Source organism: Chlamydotis macqueenii, unplaced genomic scaffold (assembly GCF_036417535.1).
Source record: "Chlamydotis macqueenii isolate bChlMac1 unplaced genomic scaffold, bChlMac1.mat HAP1_SCAFFOLD_185, whole genome shotgun sequence".
In the NCBI taxonomy this organism is placed as follows: Eukaryota; Metazoa; Chordata; class Aves; order Otidiformes; family Otididae; genus Chlamydotis; species Chlamydotis macqueenii.
This window is the reverse complement of record NW_028239077.1, coordinates 216192-234825: the sequence shown is the minus strand read 5'-3', so window position 1 is coordinate 234825 and position 18634 is coordinate 216192. Positions and strand designations below refer to the sequence as shown.

Sequence of the window (18634 nt, the reverse complement as noted above, 5' to 3'; positions counted from 1 at the left end):
GCCACGGACCTGTTGCAGGTCGCCACCGAGCCTTTGTGCATCATTTGGATCTAGTCTTTTCTCGGGCGACCTGCTCTCCTATTGACAGGCCCTGATGTCACAGCTTTAAACATGGTCCTCACCAGGAAGCGGGCTTCCCCCAAGAAGACTGTGGCAACCCAGACAGAAGGTCTGCCCAAAAATGCGGCAGTTCAGGTCTCTGGCTGCAGGGAGTGCCTGTGCCTGCTGCTGCCAGGAGAGGACGGGAAGGATGCCACCTGTGCGAGGTGTGAGCAGCTGGATGAGCTGCTCAGTCTGGTGGTGGAGCTTAGGGAGGACATAGAGAGGTTACGGAGTATCAGAGAGTGCGAGCGGGAGATTGACTGGTGGAGTGACTCTCTGCGAGAAAGACGCAGAGATTGCACCCCCCGGACTGAGGGAGTAGTGGACACTCTCCCTTGCCATAGTCAAGCGGAGAGGGACTGCTTGAGAGAAGAGGAGGGATGGCAGCAGGTCCCAGGTTGACGTCGCAGGCAACCCCCATCCCGACCTACCTCGGTTCCCCAGGTCCCTCTGTGTAACAGGTTTGAAGTCCTGAAACCGGAGGGAGAGGCGAGTGAGGATGACGTGGGAACGCCGCCTCCTAGCTTGCATAAGGTGAGGCAGTCGGAGCCACGCTTGAAGACTGCCTCCTCCAAAAAAGAAAGAAGGGTGATAGTTGTAGGTGATTCCCTTCTGAGAGGGACAGAGGGCCCAATATGCCGGCCTGACCCTACCCGTAGGGAGGTGTGCTGCCTTCCTGGGGCCCGGGTCAGAGACATAACCCGGAAACTCCCACAGCTGGTTAGGCCCACTGATTATTTTCCACTCCTCATAGTTCAAGTGGGCAGTGATGAAATTGCACAGAGAAGCCTACGAACTATGAAAAGAGATTTCAGGGGTTTAGGGCGTTTGGTTCAAGGAGCAGGAGCTCAAGTGATCTTCTGTTCTATACCTTCAGGGTCAGCGAGCGGCACGGAGTGGGCTTGGAAAGTTCCATTAATGAATAATTGGCTTAGAGGCTGGTGTCGAGACAGAAACTTTGGGTTCTTTGATCATGGGGCAGTTTACTCGGCCCCTGGCCTGTCTTCTGTTTGTGGAACCCACCTTTCTTACAGGGGACAACGAATCCTAGCACAGGAGCTGTCGGGGCTTATCGACAGATCTTTAAACTAGCTACGAAGGGGGAAGGGGACAAAACAAGGCCCTCAAGGGAAGAGCCCAGGGGAACGGTGCTCGATCTGGGGCTGAGGCAGCCGTCTCGGCTGAAGTGCACGTACACCAATGCACGCAGCATGAGTAACAAACAGGAGGAGCTGGAAGCGATTGTGTGGCAGGATAACTATGACCTAGTTGCCATTACTGAAACGTGGTGGGACCACTCCCACGACTGGAGTGCTGTGATGGAAGGCTACAAGCTCTTCAGAAGGGATAGACGAGGAAGGAAGGGTGGTGGTGTGGCCCTTTATATTAAAGACTGTTTTGACGTTGAAGAGCTTGGGGTTGGGAATGATACAGTTGAGTGTCTATGGATAAGGATAAGAGGAAAGGCCTGTAGGAGTGACATCGTGGTGGGGGTCTGTTATAGACCGCCTAATCAGGATGAAGAGAAGGACGAGGCGTTCTATGGGCAGCTTGAGCGAGTCGCGCAATCGCCAGCACTCGTTCTTGTGGGAGACTTCAACTTCCCTGATATATGCTGGGAATATCACACAGCGCACAGGAAGCAGTCCAAAAGGTTCCTAGAGGGTGTGGAAGATAGTTTCCTTATGCAGCTGGTACGAGAGCCTACCAGGGGTGGTGCCCTGATTGACCTACTCTTTACTAACAGAGAAGGTCTGGTGGGAGACGTGAAGGTCGGGCACTGTCTTGGGCAGAGCGACCATGAAATTGTAGAATTCTCTATTCTTGGAGATGTCAGAAGGATCACTAGCAGAACGGCTATCCTGAACTTCAAGAGGGCGGACTTTGACTTGTTCAGGACGCTTGTTGCGAGGGTCCCTTGGGAGTCGCTCCTTAAGGGTAAAGGGGTCCAGGAAGCCTGGACGCTCCTCAAGATGGAGATCTTAAAGGCACAAGAACAGGCTGTTCCTGAACGCCGTAAGGCGAGCCGTAGGGGAAGAAGACTGGTGTGGATGAACCGGGAACTATTGTTGAGGCTCCGGAAGAAAAAGAGAGTCTGTGTCCTCTGGAAGAAGGGACAGGCTACTTGGGGAGATTACAAAGAAGTTTCTAAGGTATGCAGGGAGGAAGTCAGGAAGGCAAAAGCTCAGCATGAACTCAGATTGGCCACTGCAGTAAAAGAAAACAAGAAATCCTTTTACAAATATATCAGTGGTAAGAGAAGAAATAAGGAGCATTTACACCCTTTACTTGATGCAGCGGGGAATGTGATCACTGAGGATAAGGAGAAGGCTGAGGTCCTCAACGCCTTCTTTACTTCTGCCTTTAATAGGCAGATCAGTTATCCTCAGGGCACTTCATGCCCTAATCTGGAAGTCTGGGATGCCAGGCCGAGTACACCCCCTGTGGTACAGGTGGAGACAGTTAGAGAGCTCCTTCTCCATCTGGACTGCCACAAGTCCATGGGACCGGACGGGCTCCATCCTAGGGTGCTAAGGGAGTTGGTGGGGGTGATTGCCGAGCCGCTCTCGGCCATCTACCAGCGGTCCTGGTTATCTGGGGAGGTCCCGGAGGACTGGAGGCTTGCCGATGTGACTCCCATCTACAAGAAGGGCCGTAAGGAGGATCCGGGGAACTACAGGCCTGTCAGCCTGACCTCAGTACCTGGGAAAGTTATGGAGCAAATCATCTTGGGTGAGATCACTCGGCATATGAGTGGCATCCAGGGGATCAGGCCCAGCCAGCACGGGTTCACGAAAGGCAGGTCGTGCTTGACCAACCTCATTTCCTTTTACAACTGGGTGACCAGACTGGTGGATGAAGGAAAGGCTGTTGATGTGGTCTACCTGGACTTCAGCAAGGCCTTTGACACGGTCTCTCACAGTATTCTCCTAGGGAAACTGGCTGCCTGTGGACTGGGTAGGTATACCCTTCTTTGGATAAAGAATTGGCTAGGGGGCCGTGCCCAGCGGGTGGTGGTTAATGGCGTCAAGTCCAGCTGGCAGCCTGTTACAAGTGGTGTCCCCCAGGGGTCGGTACTTGGGCCCATCTTGTTCAATATCTTTATAGATTACCTGGACGAGGGGATTGAGTGTACCCTCAGTAAGTTTGCAGATGACACCAAGTTGGGTGGCGGTGTTGATCTGCCTGAGGGTAGGGAGGCCCTTCAGAGGGATCTGGATAGGCTGGATCGCTGGGCTGAGCTGAATGGGATGAGGTTCAACAAGGCCAAGTGTCGGGTCCTGCACTTTGGCCACAATAACCCCATGCAGCGCTATAGGCTCGGAGCTGAGTGGCTGGAGGACTGTGAAGAGGAAAGGGACCTGGGGGTGTTGGTTGATGCTCAGCTGAACATGAGCCGACAGTGTGCCCAGGTGGCCAAGAGGGCCAACGGCATCCTGGCCTGCATTAGAAATAGTGTGGCCAGCAGGAGCAGGGAGGTAATCATCCCCCTGTACTCGGCACTGGTGTGGCCGCACCTCGAGTACTGTGTTCAGTTTTGGGCCCCTCACTACAAGAAAGACATTGAAGCCCTCGAACGTGTCCAGAGAAGGGCAACAAAGCTGGTGAGGGGTCTGGAGCACAAGTCTTATGAGGAGCGGCTGAGAGAGTTGGGATTGTTTAGTCTGGAGAAGAGGAGGCTCAGGGGAGACCTCATTGCACTCTATAGCTTCCTGAAGGCAGGTTGTGATGAACAGGGGTTTGGCCTCTTCTTCCAGGCAACAAGCAGGACCCGAGGAAATGGCCACAAGTTGTACCAGAGGAGGTTTAGATTGGACGTGAGGAAAAACTTTTTCTCTCAAAGAGTGGTAAGGCACTGGAACGGCCTGCCCAGGGAGGTGGTGGAGTCTCCGTCCCTGGCAGTGTTCAAGAGGTGGCTTGATGAGAAGCTACAGGATATGGTTTAGTAGCTGTGGCAGCAATGGCAGTGAGAAGACGGTTGGACTAGATGATCTTATAGGTCCCATCCAACCATGTGATTCTATGATTCTACGGCCTCAACACGGCGCTACGGCCCAGCACGGGTCACGCCTGCGCTGCTAATTAAGAGTGCAATTAAACCACCCCGCGTTAATTGGGAAAAGGCGTTGATTTCCGAACGCTCCGGGCCTGAGCTCGCTTCCGGGTGAAGTCCGTCCCCGCCGCGGGGCGTCCCACCGAGCGCCAGTCGCGCCTGCCCGCCTCAGTCCGCCGGCGCGGGTCCGGCGAATAGCGAAGCCACCTATACGGGGTCCTGCCAAGGGTCTATATCTTGCCCCGCTCGGCGGCCTGCCGCTCTTTTCGGCGCGGGCGGCGGTGAGGTGCGGAGCTCTGTGCCGCGTCTCCGGGCGCGAGCTGCCCGCGGCGGGGGGGGGCGCGGTGCGGTGCGGGGGGCGCGGTGCGGTGCGGGGGGCGCGGCCCCGGCCCCTCCGGTGCGGGGGGGAGGTGGGGGGGCGCGGCCCCGGCCCCTCCGGTGCGGGGGGGGCGGGGGTAGGGGCGCGGCCCCGGCCCCTCCGGTGCGGGGCGGGGGGGGTATGCGGGGGGCGGGGATCGGATCGATCAGCGGCCGGCTGGTGGTTCGCTTCAGCCCCGTCGGGACATTTGGACCGGGTGCTTCCCCAGGGAGGGTTTTGGCACGCCGGGAGGCGAGGCGGGAAGCCTGCCCCGCGGTCGGGGTGCACGGAGAAAGGCTTACTGCTGAGGAGTTGCCCGAATTACCCCCGGGAACGGAAACCCGCCCGAGCAGAGACGGCAGCTGACGCTTTCTGGTGCTTTTTCAAGGTGGCGCTGAAAAAGGGCTGAATGAGAAAACCCGATGCCCAAGCACTTTCCTTCTGGACAAACCCGGGGCTTCATGTGGGACAGGGGAAGGCGGCTACGTAAGTATCAGTTGGCTTCAGCACACCTTTGCTTTTATTAGGACTCGGAACCCTCGCTCCCTTCGGGAGAGCGTGAGTTGTTATTTTTCCATCTGAGAATTACAGCAACCTGCTCAGCAGTCGCTTCTTTGGTGCATCCTCCTCCCCTCAGAAAAAGGACTTGGTCTCCATCTTGCTCGCCCTAACTGTCTCCATTGTAGGTTGAACTTCTCGCTGTCTCTGCTGTCCTTTTATTTTCCTTCCTTTATTTTCCCTGGGGGGAAAAACCAGTAACCAGAAGGCTCCGGTGCTTGCAAAGAGCGGCTTGATTGCTCGCAATCTCTAGTCCCGTCTCGAGGAAGAACGATGTTAACGGTGTTACCAAAAAAGCGAGGTAGCATCCTGTTTTGGGAAGAAAGCGCGTTGGCTGTGAAACCCTTGGGCGGGGCGGAAGGAGGTTGCCTTTTTGGGTCAGTGATGAGTGTTGGCATGTATTATCTGATCTAAAGCTGATGTCTGTCACCACTTTAGCTCTAGAATTACTCTGAGACCCAGGAAAGGCCAAGGTCCCAGCCCAAAGGAAGTGGAGCTTTTCCAAACCAGAATCAAATTAGCGTCGCAGGCTCTAACCCAGCGTACGGAGAAGCAGGCGCGGTTTGAGTTTTCTTCTGTTTTACCTGTCGGAGAGGGGTTGTTCTTGGCTCCGCGCTGGCTGTTGCTGGGAGACGCTTTTGCGTTAACTGAGCAGCGTCGGCAAATGCTGACGTAGAGATTTGGTGACGAAGGTGACCCGGCCGTCTGCACAAGTGTGTGTGTCCTTCCTTCGCAAGCAGTGCTGCATCCCGCCTGCACATCCGGGACGTTTGAAGGGTGGTGTCACGTCGTCCTTTGACCGCAACGAACAGTCGAGGGTTCCCATTTGGGTTTTGGGGAGAAAAAGCAACGGTGAGATATTTTTGGGGCGGGGAGCTGTACGTTCCCTTGTGAATTTTTGTAGGACTTAGCTGCGCCTGGAGATACTCCAGCCGTCCCTCTAGGTACGGAGAGTTAAGGATGTTGGCGTTTCTGAGGGTTGCCCCAAGCGTATCCCTCGGTTCCTTCCATTGTGCTCGTTATCAGAAATTCTTAGTGACCATCTTGACCGCAGTTTGTGCGCTCTGCAAGGAGAGGAAGCCGGCTGGGGCTCGGGAGCGGTGCCGTTGGGTTCACGTGACGTGGTGCCACGGGGGCTTGCTGGCTCGAGTCGGTGCTAGCTCAGAACTTTGTATTCCCCACTGCGACCTTTCTTTTTCCTCCAGGACGCGTTCGCTGTGCGGTCTGTGTTTAATCGTGTTGTCGCTGGGGTTTGCTGGTTGGTTTTTCCCCCCTGAAGTTGCTGCAGTTTGCTTCTACTCGCGATGTTTAAAGCTGAAAGGCAATTAAAAACCTTCCCTTCGGAAAGCGGTCACTGGCTTGGACTTGTCAGGGTTGTTACTCGGCAGCTGCCTACCGTCTGCCCGCGGGTATCCAAGCAGCGGCGGAGTGCAGGTCCGTGGGTCCAAGGTGTCGTTGTCCTCTTGTCGTAGCTCAGCCCCGATCGGGACCAGACTACGCAGTCTCTCTCCCGCTCCCCCCACCCTCCCAGAGAACAGGGGGAGATGATATAAGAAAAACGGCTCGAGGTTTGAGATAAGGACAGGGAGAAATCCTTAAAGTTACCGTCACAGGCAAAACAGACTCGACTTGGGGAAAACTATTCATTTATTTCTAAAACTAGCAGGAGAATGAGACAGGGAACAAGATAACCTCCCCCCACCCCTCCCTCTTCCCGGGCTTAACATTATCTCTCCTACCTTCCCCTCCCGAGCGGCACGGGGGGTTGGAAAAGGGAATGGGGGTCGCTGTCAGTTCATCACGCGTTGTTTTACGCCGCTATATCATCGTCAGGGGAAGAACTCCTCACATTCCTCCTCTGCTCCAGCGTGGGGTCCCTCCCACGGGCCACAGTCCTCCGTGAAACTGCTCCGGCGTGGGTCATCTCTTCCACGGGGTGCAGTCCCTCTAGAGCAGCTGTCCCAGCGGGCCCTCCACGGGCCGCAGCCTCCTTCAGGCCTCCACCTGCTCCGGCGTGGGGTCCTCCACGGGCTGCAGGTGGATCTCTGCCCCTCCGTGGACCTCCATGGGCTGCAGGGGGACAACCTGCTCCACCATGGTCGTCACCACGAGTTGCAGAGGAATCTTGGCCAGGAGCCGCATTACTCCTCCCCCTCCTCCTTCACTGACCTTGGCGTCTGCAGCCGTTCCTCACAACAGGCTGGCAGACGCCTCTCAGGATCCTTTTTACATCTTATTCACTTCTCATCTCCTCTCCACTTCTTGCAGCCAGGCCGGGCCGAGTTGGGCCCAGTCGGCTGCCTGGCAAGAGGCCAGAGGGTGAGGCCTGCAAGGCCCACGAGGCTCGCGCTTCCCCCTCTGCACCTCTGCCCCCGCTCAGCTTCTTCACATCTTCTCTCTCCTTTTTTTTTCTGTTTTCCCATTCTTAAATACGTTATCGCAGAGGCGTTATCACGGGACATTCTGCTACCAATTGGCTTGGCCTTGGCCAGCAGCGGGTCCGCCCTAGGCCCGGCCGAGTCCACTGAACAAAGGGGAGCGACTTCTAGCAGTTTCCTACAGAAGCTGCCACCTTAGGCCCCTCTCACGATCAAAACCATGACACCCATGTAGGAAATTTGCTCCTAACGGAGTCTCTGCCTTCTTACGTTATGCCAAGGTCAAAATAACCGAACCCGCTTATGCTGTGAAAAGGGGAGCTGGGTGTTGGAGGGCTTGTAAGAGTGCAGCAAGAAGAGTTGTTTCCTTTTATTTCCTTCCCTCCTTCCTTACGTTCCAGGAGAAGTAGCTGTGAGGTTCCCCCTCGGTGCCCCGATGCGATGCTGCGAAAGGACGTGATAAGAAAACCCGGTGACCCAAGCGTGTTGCTGCGTGGTCCGCGTCTTTCTCCGAAAGTTTTGCATGGGACAAGGAATTGTGGTTCTGTAAGTACTGGCTGACTTTTTTTATGAGGGGTAATGACCCTCGCTGCCTCATTGAGAGTCAGGGGTTGGGTGCCCGCTGCTCCTCTCCTGCCCTGCTGTCCCTGCGACGTACAGAGGGAGCTGCTTTGCTGGTCGCCCCGGGCCTGTGATGGCTGTTGGCATGTATTGTCTGAGCGTGAATCTGAAGCTCTAGAATTACTCTGAGGCCCAGGAGGTGAATTACTTGATACTCCTTTCTCTGCAGGCAGGCTGCAGCTGTGTTTCCTCGCGGCTCCTCTGAGAGGAGCATTTGCTGAGTTGTTTAATGATTGTTGCTGTGCTGAGAACGTGCAGGTTGTAAGGGAAGCACGCCTATGTGTAGCAGAGGTAAAGAACAGAAGAATCATAGAATGGTTAGGGTTGGAAGGGACCTTCAAAGCCCATCCAGTCCAACCCCCTGCAAGGAGCAGGGACATCCCCAACCAGATCAGGTTGCTCAGAGCCTCATCCAGCCTGGCCTTGAACGTTTCCAGGGATGGGGCCTCCACCACCTTTCTGGGCAACCTGCTCCAGTGTTCTACAACTCGCATTGTAAAAAATTTTTTCCTAATATCCAATCTAAATCTACCCCCCTCTATTTTAAAACCATTACCTCTCGTCCTATTGCAACAGGCCCTGCTGAACAGCCTCTCCCCATCCCTCCTGCAGCCCCCTTGAGGTATTGGAAGACCGCTATCAGGTCTCCCCAGAGCCTCCTCTTCTCCAGGCTGAACAGCCCCAACTCTCTCAGCCTGTCCTCATAAGAGAGGTGCTCCAGCCCTTTTATCATCTTCGTGGCCTCCTCTGGACCTTCTCCAACTGGTCCATGTCCTTCTGGTGTTGGGGGCTCCAGAACTGGACGCAGTACTCCAGGTGGGGTCTCACCAGGGCAGAGTAGAGGGGCAGAGTCACCTCCCTCGACCTGCTGGCCACGCTCCTCTTGATGCAGCACAGGATGCGGTTGGCCTTGATGGGTTGTGTTTGTTTTTTTTTTTTTTAAAGAAAATAGTAGTACTCTGATGTTTTAGGATCTTTTTCCAAATGTCATACTCGTGTCATATGTTAGTTGAACATTTGCAACTACGTTGTGTAACTGTAACTTTTACACAAAAGCAACATTCATCTAATAGAAGATTAAAACTCATTTCAAAGCGATGGTGAGATGCACGTTTGTTTTGCGTCACGTGTACAGGACCGGATTCCAGCGTTTACTCTGCTGAACTAGACTTAGTTTTTCAGGACAGCTTATTTCTCTAACTTCGGATCTACTGTTACACAAGATCAGTGACTGTAACAGCCCAGTGACGTTAAATAAATGTGGGGTTGGTGGCTTTGTGAACATCGGGTCCCTTCTGGAGGACTCAATGGGCACCTAGAGAACGTATTACATGGTTGCTTTTGTTCAGAGCTCGATAGAGATTTTTTTATTATTATTATAAATTTGAAGTATCTGCGGAAAATGTCAGGACTTCTATTAAATGCTTTGCAAACAAGCTTCTGTTTTGATTCTTCATTTTTCACTAACACTTACCAACCTGAACCAGTAACCTCTTAAATCAGGACCTGAATGTTTTTGTCACTGGGAATTCTCTCTTCTTTAGGATTTGTAGAAAAGTTTTAATGGGTGTTCATCCCATGTATAATAGTGTTTCATGTCACAGTAGGAAATTTGTGTAACCTGGGATAAACTCCCCTGGCAAACGGGTAATCAACCAACAGGTTTGGCTTTGGTCTAGTTTTCTTTTAAAAAAAAAAAAAAAAATTAAATTAGTTGATACTAAGCTTGATACTAAGTTGGTACTGGGTACTTAATCATCAGAAAGCTGCTGTGGATATTTAGCTGCTCCCGTCAGTGAATTCTGTTTCAAAAAGTTATTCTGGCCTTTTTGCTTCCTGAAGAAGGGAAGAAGTCGTCTAAAAAGAGACTGCATCCGCAAACTTCCTCTTCGTTTACCCTGAAGAAACTCTGAAGTGTTGTTTCTCTGTCACAGTATTACCATAGCGCAGCTGGTAGTTTACGGAATTGCCAATACAGTTGACAATGTCATGTTAAAAAAAAAAATAATATTCTGCTTCTGTTTGCTGCCTCACGCGTGTTATTCGTGGTGGATGCTAGCATCCCTGGCAGGTTCCGTGGGATTGATGGAGAGAAACTGCAGGCGGCTTTACCATGGCTTGCCAGGATGGGCAAACTGGAGGCTTTGCTGACAGCCCAGGAGACGTAGTCAATAATTCTTAACTAAAAAAAAAGTGTTCTTAATGGAAATCTTCAACTGAAAGAGTGGTGGTGTTTTTTTTTCTCATTGGAGTGTAACTTGTGACCCAGCTGTGAACGTTTTGCAGAGCTGCAGTTTTGAGGGAAGGAACAGGGCAGAGCTGCTTTAGAAGGCTTGCCTGGGGAAGCGCGCAACATTTTGCGTGGCACTTGCTCTGTGACATCCCCCACTGACGTCGCTTGCTGCTCCTTACGTAACTCTGGTTCGCAAAACGCATCCCATGCAGATTGTTTCTCACAAGACCTCTGTAAAAATACTATTAAAAAAAAAAAAAACTTGCCACAAAAAAAAAACCACACAACAATTTGCAGGCTTCTAGAGACCACGGTGAATTAATTAGTCTTCTACTCTGGGTGCTTTTGCCTGACCTAAATGAGTCGCAAATTACTGTACCCGCACTCCAGCGTCAGTCCTGTGCCAGCACGCTCGCTGAATAAACCTTCGCGTTGGCGTTTGCGCAGATGGAGGAGGAAGATGAAGAGGCTGATGGTATGGATCTCCCTTCTGGCGGAGCGTGTGGTGTGATTTTCTTAGCTGCTAAGTTTGAAGTTCAAATAATTCAGATTGTCCAAGTAAAGTGGCAGATTTAGATCGTGTCTTTCAAGGGTGCTGTCAGGTAAAATCAAAAGTATTATGAGACATCAGTGCAACTCCTGTGGAACACTTGGCTGCTTGTTTGTCAAAGGTGAGGGGGAAGTTGTAGCTATTTTCATTACGGCTTTTCCTTTCTCCGCAGGTGCATTGACGGCTGACGGAGCGTTGTGTTTCCTTCGTAAGCGGATACGTCGTTCGCACCAGCGGGGTAGGGAATGCTCTGTCACTTGGAAAGCGTTTTGGGGGTTTATATAGAAAGAAATTAAAAAAAAGAAAAATTAAGGAACTCAAAGGAAGTCCCTTTTCTCTTCAAAATGTTCCAAGAAAAGCTTAATCTTTAAAATCCTAACGCTTTTCTGGTCTTGGAATTAAAATTAAGCTATTTCTGTTTTATTAGAAGACCATGTTTGCAGAGTTCTTCTAATGCAATAACTTCGGGGGGGTTTCGCATGTTACGTTGGTGATCACTTTGTATGATTTTTACTTACCTGTTGTGGAAGCGGGCACGGCCGTAGAAACATCGGCCTTTGCTTTTGTTCCCGCAGAGTCTAATTCTGAACAGGTGCCGCTTGGTGCGGGGCCCTGCAAGGCAGCACCAAGGCCGTGAGCGGGGCTGCACGTGCACGGGAAGAACGGACCGCGGCGGTTCGCGCGCTTGCTGACTCAGCGCCTCGTGCTAGGCGCGGGTAGGTACGTGGGCGCAGGGGGCGGGTGCGTTCGCGGGCGTACGGTTATATATTGCGACGTAAATTGAGAGCTGGCTCCACGGCATCCGTGTCTGTGTCTCTCTCCCTGGGATGGGATCCCAGCGGGGGGCGGTTGGTTCGTTGTCGTGTGGCAACAGTTTGGTTTTTTTAAATTAATTTCAGATCGTAGTTTTTTGATTTGACATTGTGATTGTAGTTCACGTTTTGAACCTCTTGACTATAAAGACTTCTCTGTCTTCTTTTCCTTAAGTTATAAAGAACTAGTTGCTTGGAACCTAATAGAGAGTGCTTGTGCTTATTAGCAGGTTTTTCCTTTTTCTGTTAGCTTCTGAAGAAGAATTGCAGGACGGAGCAGAGGATGACATGGCATCAGGAGCAACCTGATCTGGTTGGGGATGTCCCTGCTCCTTGCAGGGGGGTTGGACTGGATGGCCTTTGAAGGTCCCTTCCCACCCAAACCATTCCATGGTTCTAAGACCGTAACCCCCATTCCCTTTTCCCCCCTGTGCCGCTCGGGGGAAGGAGGTAGGGATAATGTTAAGCCTGGGAGAGGGAGGGGCGGGGGGGAGGTTATCTTGTTCTCTTTCTCATTCTCCTGCTTTGGTTTTAGTAATAAATGGTTTTCCCCAAGTCGAGTCTGTTTTGCCCGTAACTTTAAGGATCTCTCCCTGTTCCTATCTCAAACCTTTTTTTCTTATATCATCTCTCCCTGTTCCCTCGGAGGGTGGGGGGAGCGAGAGAGAGACTGCGCAGTCTGGTCCCGATCGGGGCTGAACTGCGACCGTGCCAGTGCCCCCACGGGACCCCTCAAGGGGTGCTGGGGATGAACATCTAGGCCTTGCGCAAGATGCTTGGAGAGGAATCAGATGGAAGGATCCAGAGGATTCAGGGATCGAACAATGTCCATTACGTGCACAATAGCTTTCTGGTTGGTCACACCACGGCCTAGGTGTGACTTGTGCCGTCCATCCCGCGTACTGAACACCTTCCTAACGAGCGCAGCACCCCCAGCCAGCCCACGGCTCGCAGGGGGTCTGTGGGGCAGCGACTAGGGAGGCTGGAGCAAAGAAAACCACACGGGAGAGGGCTTGGAGGCTGCCATGGGCTGCCAGATCTGGCCTGGTGCTCCCCTGGCAGCCCCCACCCCAGTACCGGATTGGCCAGAGACAAACGCGCAAGGCCAGGTTTTAGGGGGTCGCTTCTACCTGATGACGCAATACGGGGGTCACTGTGCTGCTGTGAAATCACAGGTCCCCCCCGGACTGACCCCTCTCTGGCCTTGCAGTCCCTCTGGGCTTCAGCACCGCAACCCCTGGTGTCACTGGGCCATCACCTGTCCTGGATGGCCTCACGTTCCCGACGCCACTGGGGTTAAGGATTTCCCCCCGTCCTTATCTCAAACCTCGAGCCGTTTTTCTTCCATCATCTCCCCCTGTTCTCTCGGAGGGTGAGAGAGAGACTGCGAAATCTGGTCCCGATCGGGGCTGAACTACAACGTGCCACCAGTGACACCAGTGCCCCAGGCCCTGCATCCGCGCCGCCATGCCCACACCGCTGCTGCCGCCTGCTCGCTTTATTGGGCTGCTTCCGGTTGCTCCGGACACCGGGGTCCCGTGGAGGGAGAAGAGCCTGGCTGCCTGGGTCCTCAAAGGGTGGGGGCCTGGGGGGCAGAGCTTTCGGGGGGTGAGGCCAGCCCCAGCAGCCCGCGGGCAGTGGTGAAGAGGTTGAGGGGAGCGGTGCCGTCGGTGATGAGGGTGGACTGCAGCCCCAGGCCCTGCAGCAGCTTCACCTGTGAGGAGAGGGGCAGGGTCCTTCAGCAAGGCCCCGCACTCCCTGCCTCCTGCAGCCATTGCCCCACCCCGCAGGGACCCCACCCCGCGGGGACCCTACCCCATGGGGACCCCACCCCTCGGGGACCCTACCCCATGGGGACCCCACCCCTCGGGGACCCCACCCTATGGGGACCCCACCCCTCGGGGACCCTACCCCATGGGGACCCCACCCCTCGGGGACCCCACCCTATGGGGACCCCACCCCGCGGGGACCAGAGGTGCCACGCCAAGCAAAGCCCCACCCTCCCACGGCGACCCCAGCCAAGCCCTGTCTCTGCCCGCCGCCACCGGCTCCATCTCCTCCGGGTGGCCGCGCCGGCTTCACGCCCCACCCTCTCCAGTTAGCTTCTCCCCCAGCCCACCGCAGGCAGCCCTTGCCCCCCACCTCACCTGGAGCTCAGGCCCAGCCCGGGCGATGTCGCGGATGGTGTCGGGTCCCGGGGCGGCCGCCACCTCCCGCACCTGTGAAGCTTCCACGTCTGCCAGCGCCTGGGCCCGCGCCGCTTCCGCCTCCCCTCGCGCCCGCTGCGCCCGCACCTCCTGCGCGTGCACCCGCTCCAGCCGCGACACCTTCGCCTCCTTGCGGGCAGCGGCACCGTCGGGACAGCACCCCGTCCCCCGCCACCGCGCCTCCCAGCGCGGGCCGCCACCCCAGGGCAGGCCCCGGCCCCTCCCCGCCCCGCGCACCGTCTCTATGGCGATGGCCTCGGCCTTCAGCTTCGCCTGGAGGATGGCGGCTTCGCCCTCGATGCGGGCGGCCTCCGCCCGGGCCTGCGCCTCTGCCCGGGCTGCCCCCGCGCTCTCCACCGCTGCGCTGAAGGCGAAGCAGAGGAAACGGAGTCACGCGCCCAAGCCGCCTGCGTGCCCTGCCCTAGGGATGCAGGGACACGTCACCAGCAGGACAGGGATGTGGCAAAGTGGTGGGGACACAGGGCAGGGGCACAGGAACATATTGGGACATGAAGTAGGGGCACGGGCACACGGTGGTACAGGGCAGGCAGGACATGGTCAGACACAGAGCAGAGACACGGGTGCATCAGGGGTCCCTCAGGGATGTCTTGGGGTCCCTGCGCACCACCTTCAAGACCTTCAGGGGTGCCTACAGGTGTGTCAGGGCCAAATTCTGTTTTCTGGTGAGCACTCATCAGTTCCTATGGAAGCTTAGTGTCCCTCAGAAAGATATCAGAGCTAATGTAGGTGTCTTGGGGTCCCTTGAGACCACCCTCGCAATCTTGGGGGGATGTGTTTGGGTACATCAGGGCCACCTGTGGTTCCTGGGGCCCTCAAGGTCACCTTAGAGACCGCTGGGGACACCTCAAGGGTGCATTAGGATCCCCCAGGGACGCCTTAAGGACTTTCAGAGACACCTCAGGAGTACACTGAGGTCCCTTGGGGCCACCTTTGAGACTTTTTGGGACACCTATGCGTACATGAGTTTTCCTCCCATAGGGCCACCCTTGGGTCCTGGGAGCCACGCTTGGGTCTCTTAGGGCACCTTAGGGTCCCCTGGTGACACAGTAGCAGTAAACCTGTGTCTTAGGGTCCCTCGGGACCACCTTTGACACCTACGGGCTACATTAGGTCCCCAGGAGACACCCTTGGGTGCCCACCTTGACAACGTGCTGCTGGCCCAGCTGGGGCTGCCCATTGGGCCCCACAGGGTCGAGTACCACGCAGTACTGCCGTGGGCCCAGCGTCGTCACCGCCACCTCAGCCACCACCTCCTCGAACACATCTGGGATGTAGGCCTCGCTCTGCGCCTGGGTCACCAGCCACTCCTCACCCGTGCGCCGCACCCGGCCCTGCTCGTCCTCAAAGGTCCGCGTTGCTCGCAGATGCAGAGCTTTCTGCAAGAGATGGACACGCAGGGACGTGACGGGTGTTGGGACACCTGAAGCCGGCCCCAACAGGCCTTGTCAGCCACAGGCGCAGGGAGACAGGGTGATGTGACCCCCAAACCCACCCCAGAAGGACCTCATTGCCTGTGTGTACAGAGGGACAGAGATGGAGCGGATGGACGAGGCACAACCCCCTGGAGGGTCCTTTGTCACCCATGGGTGAAGCAAGGATGGGGATATGCCGTGGGGGGGGGGCTAGAGGACTCTCTGAAAGGTCCTCATCACCTGCGGGTGCAGGTGGGACAGGGATGTGATGGGCTGGGAGTTGATGGTACCCCACATCCATCCCGGAGGGTGCTCGTCACCCATGGGTGCAGGGGAATGGAGACAAGGAACTCTCCAATCAATCCCAAAGAGTTCTTGTCACCCATGAGTGCAGGACAACGGACACGTCCATCCTGGGCGTCCTTATCCCCTGTGGGTGCAGGGGGTGTAGGACCCTCAAATCTATCCCGGGGGTCTTAATCACCCGTCGGTTGGTGCAGCAGGACAAGGGGTCATGGTGGGTTGGAGGGGGACAGGAGGGTTTTCATCATCCACTGAGGCAGGGGGAACAGGGACAGCACAGGTGAAGGGGACAGGACCTTCTGGAGAATCATGGTCACTCATGGGTGCAGGGGCCACAGGAACACAGTGGCTTGGAGGGATACCAAGGCCCCTCTGTGGGGTCCTCATCACCCATGTGTGCAAGAGGTCAGGGTCGTGGTGAATCAGGGGGTGACAGGGCCCTTCACCCATCCTGGAGAGTTCCAGTCACTCATGAGTGCAGGGGAAGAGGGACACAGGACCCCCCAAACCCAGCCCAGAAGGGCCTCACCACCCATGGACACCAAGGAGGTGAGGGTTAGGATGCCCGGTACCTTGTCAGTGAGGATGTAGGCGTCCTCGATGTCCATCACCTCCTCATAGACACCAGGCAGGTAGGCGCCCACCTGCTTCACCAGCCACTCCTCACCTGGGAGCAGGGTGATGGGTGCTGGGGGAGCTGAGGATGCTGGGGTGCTTGTTAGGGGGGGAAGGGACCAGGAGTCCTAGGGGTGTTGGGGTGAGACGTGAGGGTGCTGGGCAAAACGCAGCACGGGGTGCCAGAGAGGTCCTAGGGGTGCTCAGGGTCCTATGGATCTCAAGCGTCCTACAGATCGTGGGGGCAAAGGGTCCTACGGGTGGGATGTCAACCCTGAGGGTGTTGGGAGGTCCTGAGGGTGGGATGGGAGTCCTGGAGGTACTGGTGGTTCTGAGAGTCTGATGGATGCTGGGGGATAAGACGGGGTCCCAGGGGTGCTGTGTGGTGGGATGGGGTTTATGGCGGGGGGTAAGATGGGCAAGTTGGGGATCCCAGGGTGCTGGGGGGATCAGATAGGGATCCTGGGGGCGCTGTGGAGTGGGAGGGGGTTTATAGGGGGTGAGATGAGAGTGTTGGGGATCCCACAGATGCTGTGGGGTGGGAGGGGGTTTACGGGGGATGGGAATGTTAGGGATCCCAGAGGCACCGAGAGATGGGGTAGGAAGGGGGTGCTGGGGGTCCTAGGAGTCCCGGGGGGTGGGATGGGAGTGGTGGAGATCCCAGGGGTGTTGTCAGATGACATGGAGCTGGAGGATGACAGAAGGGTCCCAGAGGTGCTAGGAGAAAAGGGTCCCAAAGGATAAGGGGTGGGGTGGCAAAGGGTGTCCCAGCGGTGCCTTCAGGCAACAGAGGGCTCCCATGGGTGCTAAGGGGGCAGCACCAGTGACACAGGGTGATAGCATGACAGCTGACATCAAGGCCGCTGAACCCGGGAGGCCACCGAGGTGGCACCGGGTGCTACCTGTGACACGGCGGGTCCCGTAGCGGTTGAGGCACTCCTTGCGTGCTCGCAGGCGGATGGCCTGGTTGTGCCCAATGACAGTGGCCTGCAGTGTCTCGGCCACCTCCACCTCCTTGCGGGGGATGTAGGTGCCTGTGGACAGGTGGTACCATCAGCCTTTCAGAGCCCTCCAAAACACCCCCCGTAGCCCTACAGAGACCTGGCTATAAATTTGGGTGGGTCTACAGCCACACAAACCCACCCCCTACCCAACAGCACCCACATTTACTCCACCTGACAGACACAGGGGTGGGATCCATCATCCCGTAGGTCTCCTCCTGTTCCACATCACCTGCCTTTTCCGGTCCTGCCCGATGTAGGAACCAGACCCCCCCCTCAACCCGCGGGTGCTCCCCCGCCCCACGGCACCCACCTCTCGTGATCCTGCCGGATATAGGTGTGGGGCCCAACCTCCACGTGGGTGACGTTGCTGTTGAGGTCCAGCACGTGGACGTAGTGGTAGGGGGGTATGCGGATCACGGGGTCCTCCATGGGGCAGGAGACTTCACCGTGGGGCAGGAGACCTTCCTGGGGTGTAGATGAGCTTGCTGTGGGGCAGAACAGCTTGCTTGTGGGGCGAGAGACCTTGACACGAGGTGGAAAAGCCGGCTATGGGACTGGCGAGGTTGCTGTGGGGCAGAACAGCGGGTGACTGTGGGGCGAGAGACCTTGACACGAGGTGGAAAAGCTGGCTATGGGGCTGGCGAGGTTGCTGTGGGGCAGAAGAGGTTAAGAGATTGCTGTGAGGTGGCTAAGCTCATCGTGGGGCGACGGGGGGGCAGAAGATTTCAGCGTAGGGCTCATGGTGGGCTCGGAGACCTTGCCACAGGGCTGGAAAAGCTTGCCGTGGGGCAGAGAGGGTCGGCGGGGAGAGGCGCAGAAGGCCCCGCCGTGGTGAGAAGAGGGGCTAAGGAAACTTTAATAGATATGGCATTTATTGATTATTGCTGTGCATGCTAATACAAATAGCGTTTGATGCTTTGCTAACTAGCTACTGTAAAAACTACCCGGGGGGGGAAGTCTTGCATTCCCCAACCGAGGGGTCTTGCTTTGTGCTTTGAACTCTTTATCTGAAGTGAGAAGTCCTGCACCTCCCGCACAAGGACAGTCCTGATAAGAACCAAGGGGTCTCCTGCGAGAAGTCCTGCACCTCCCACACAAGGACAGTCCTGATAAGAACCAAGGGGTCTCCTGCGAGAAGTCCTGCACCTCCCGCACAAGGACAGTCCTGATAAGAACCAAGGGGCCTCCTTCAGGAGCCAGCTAAAACTGGCCAAATGACCTCTTGGAACTAATTGTAATACCTAAATGACTTCTTGGAACTAATTGTAATACCTAAATGACCTCTTGGAACTAATTTTAATACGGAGCGGGGATAGCTCATGCATATGTATAGGCGTGTTTTTTTAACTTCATGTGTATGTAACACTTGGTTGTATAAAATTCAAAGTGAGTTGCCACGTAAGGCG

At 55.7% G+C, this 18634-nt stretch overlaps 1 protein-coding gene, 1 long non-coding RNA gene, 2 other non-coding genes and 1 pseudogene across 5 annotated transcripts; 4 read left to right on the top strand and 1 right to left on the bottom strand.

Moving 5' to 3' along the window:
- The first annotated feature begins 111 nt into the window (after nucleotides 1–111).
- On the top strand, nucleotides 112–1194 carry LOC147596089 (uncharacterized; annotated as a pseudogene).
- Nucleotides 1195–4720: 3526 nt separating this feature from the next.
- LOC147596086 (uncharacterized) lies at nucleotides 4721–11960 on the top strand. 2 transcript variants are annotated; one of them, XR_015261617.1, is made up of 5 exons: nucleotides 4721–5000; nucleotides 7852–7996; nucleotides 11027–11092; nucleotides 11430–11574; nucleotides 11894–11960. It is a non-coding gene; the product is annotated as an uncharacterized LOC147596086 (long non-coding RNA). The 2 variants fall into 2 exon arrangements; XR_015261618.1 differs by having other exon boundaries at nucleotides 4724–5000; nucleotides 11897–11960.
- On the top strand, nucleotides 5449–5533 carry LOC147596088 (small nucleolar RNA SNORD45). Its single transcript, XR_015261622.1, has one exon. It is a non-coding gene; the product is annotated as a small nucleolar RNA SNORD45 (small nucleolar RNA).
- Nucleotides 8137–8206, top strand: LOC147596087 (small nucleolar RNA SNORD45). Its single transcript, XR_015261623.1, has one exon. It is a non-coding gene; the product is annotated as a small nucleolar RNA SNORD45 (small nucleolar RNA).
- A 1189-nt stretch (nucleotides 11961–13149) lies between the features above and the next one.
- On the bottom strand, nucleotides 13150–17890 carry MVP (major vault protein). Its single transcript, XM_086771675.1, has 7 exons — nucleotides 17507–17890; nucleotides 17127–17258; nucleotides 16182–16276; nucleotides 15034–15270; nucleotides 14111–14260; nucleotides 13814–14002; nucleotides 13150–13380 (listed from the first exon to the last, which is right to left on the bottom strand). Exons 1-7 carry the CDS (start codon nucleotides 17655–17657, stop codon nucleotides 13237–13239), a joined length of 1098 nt encoding a protein of 365 aa, XP_086627801.1. The 5' UTR covers nucleotides 17658–17890; the 3' UTR covers nucleotides 13150–13236.
- Between the last annotated feature and the right edge of the window lie 744 nt (nucleotides 17891–18634).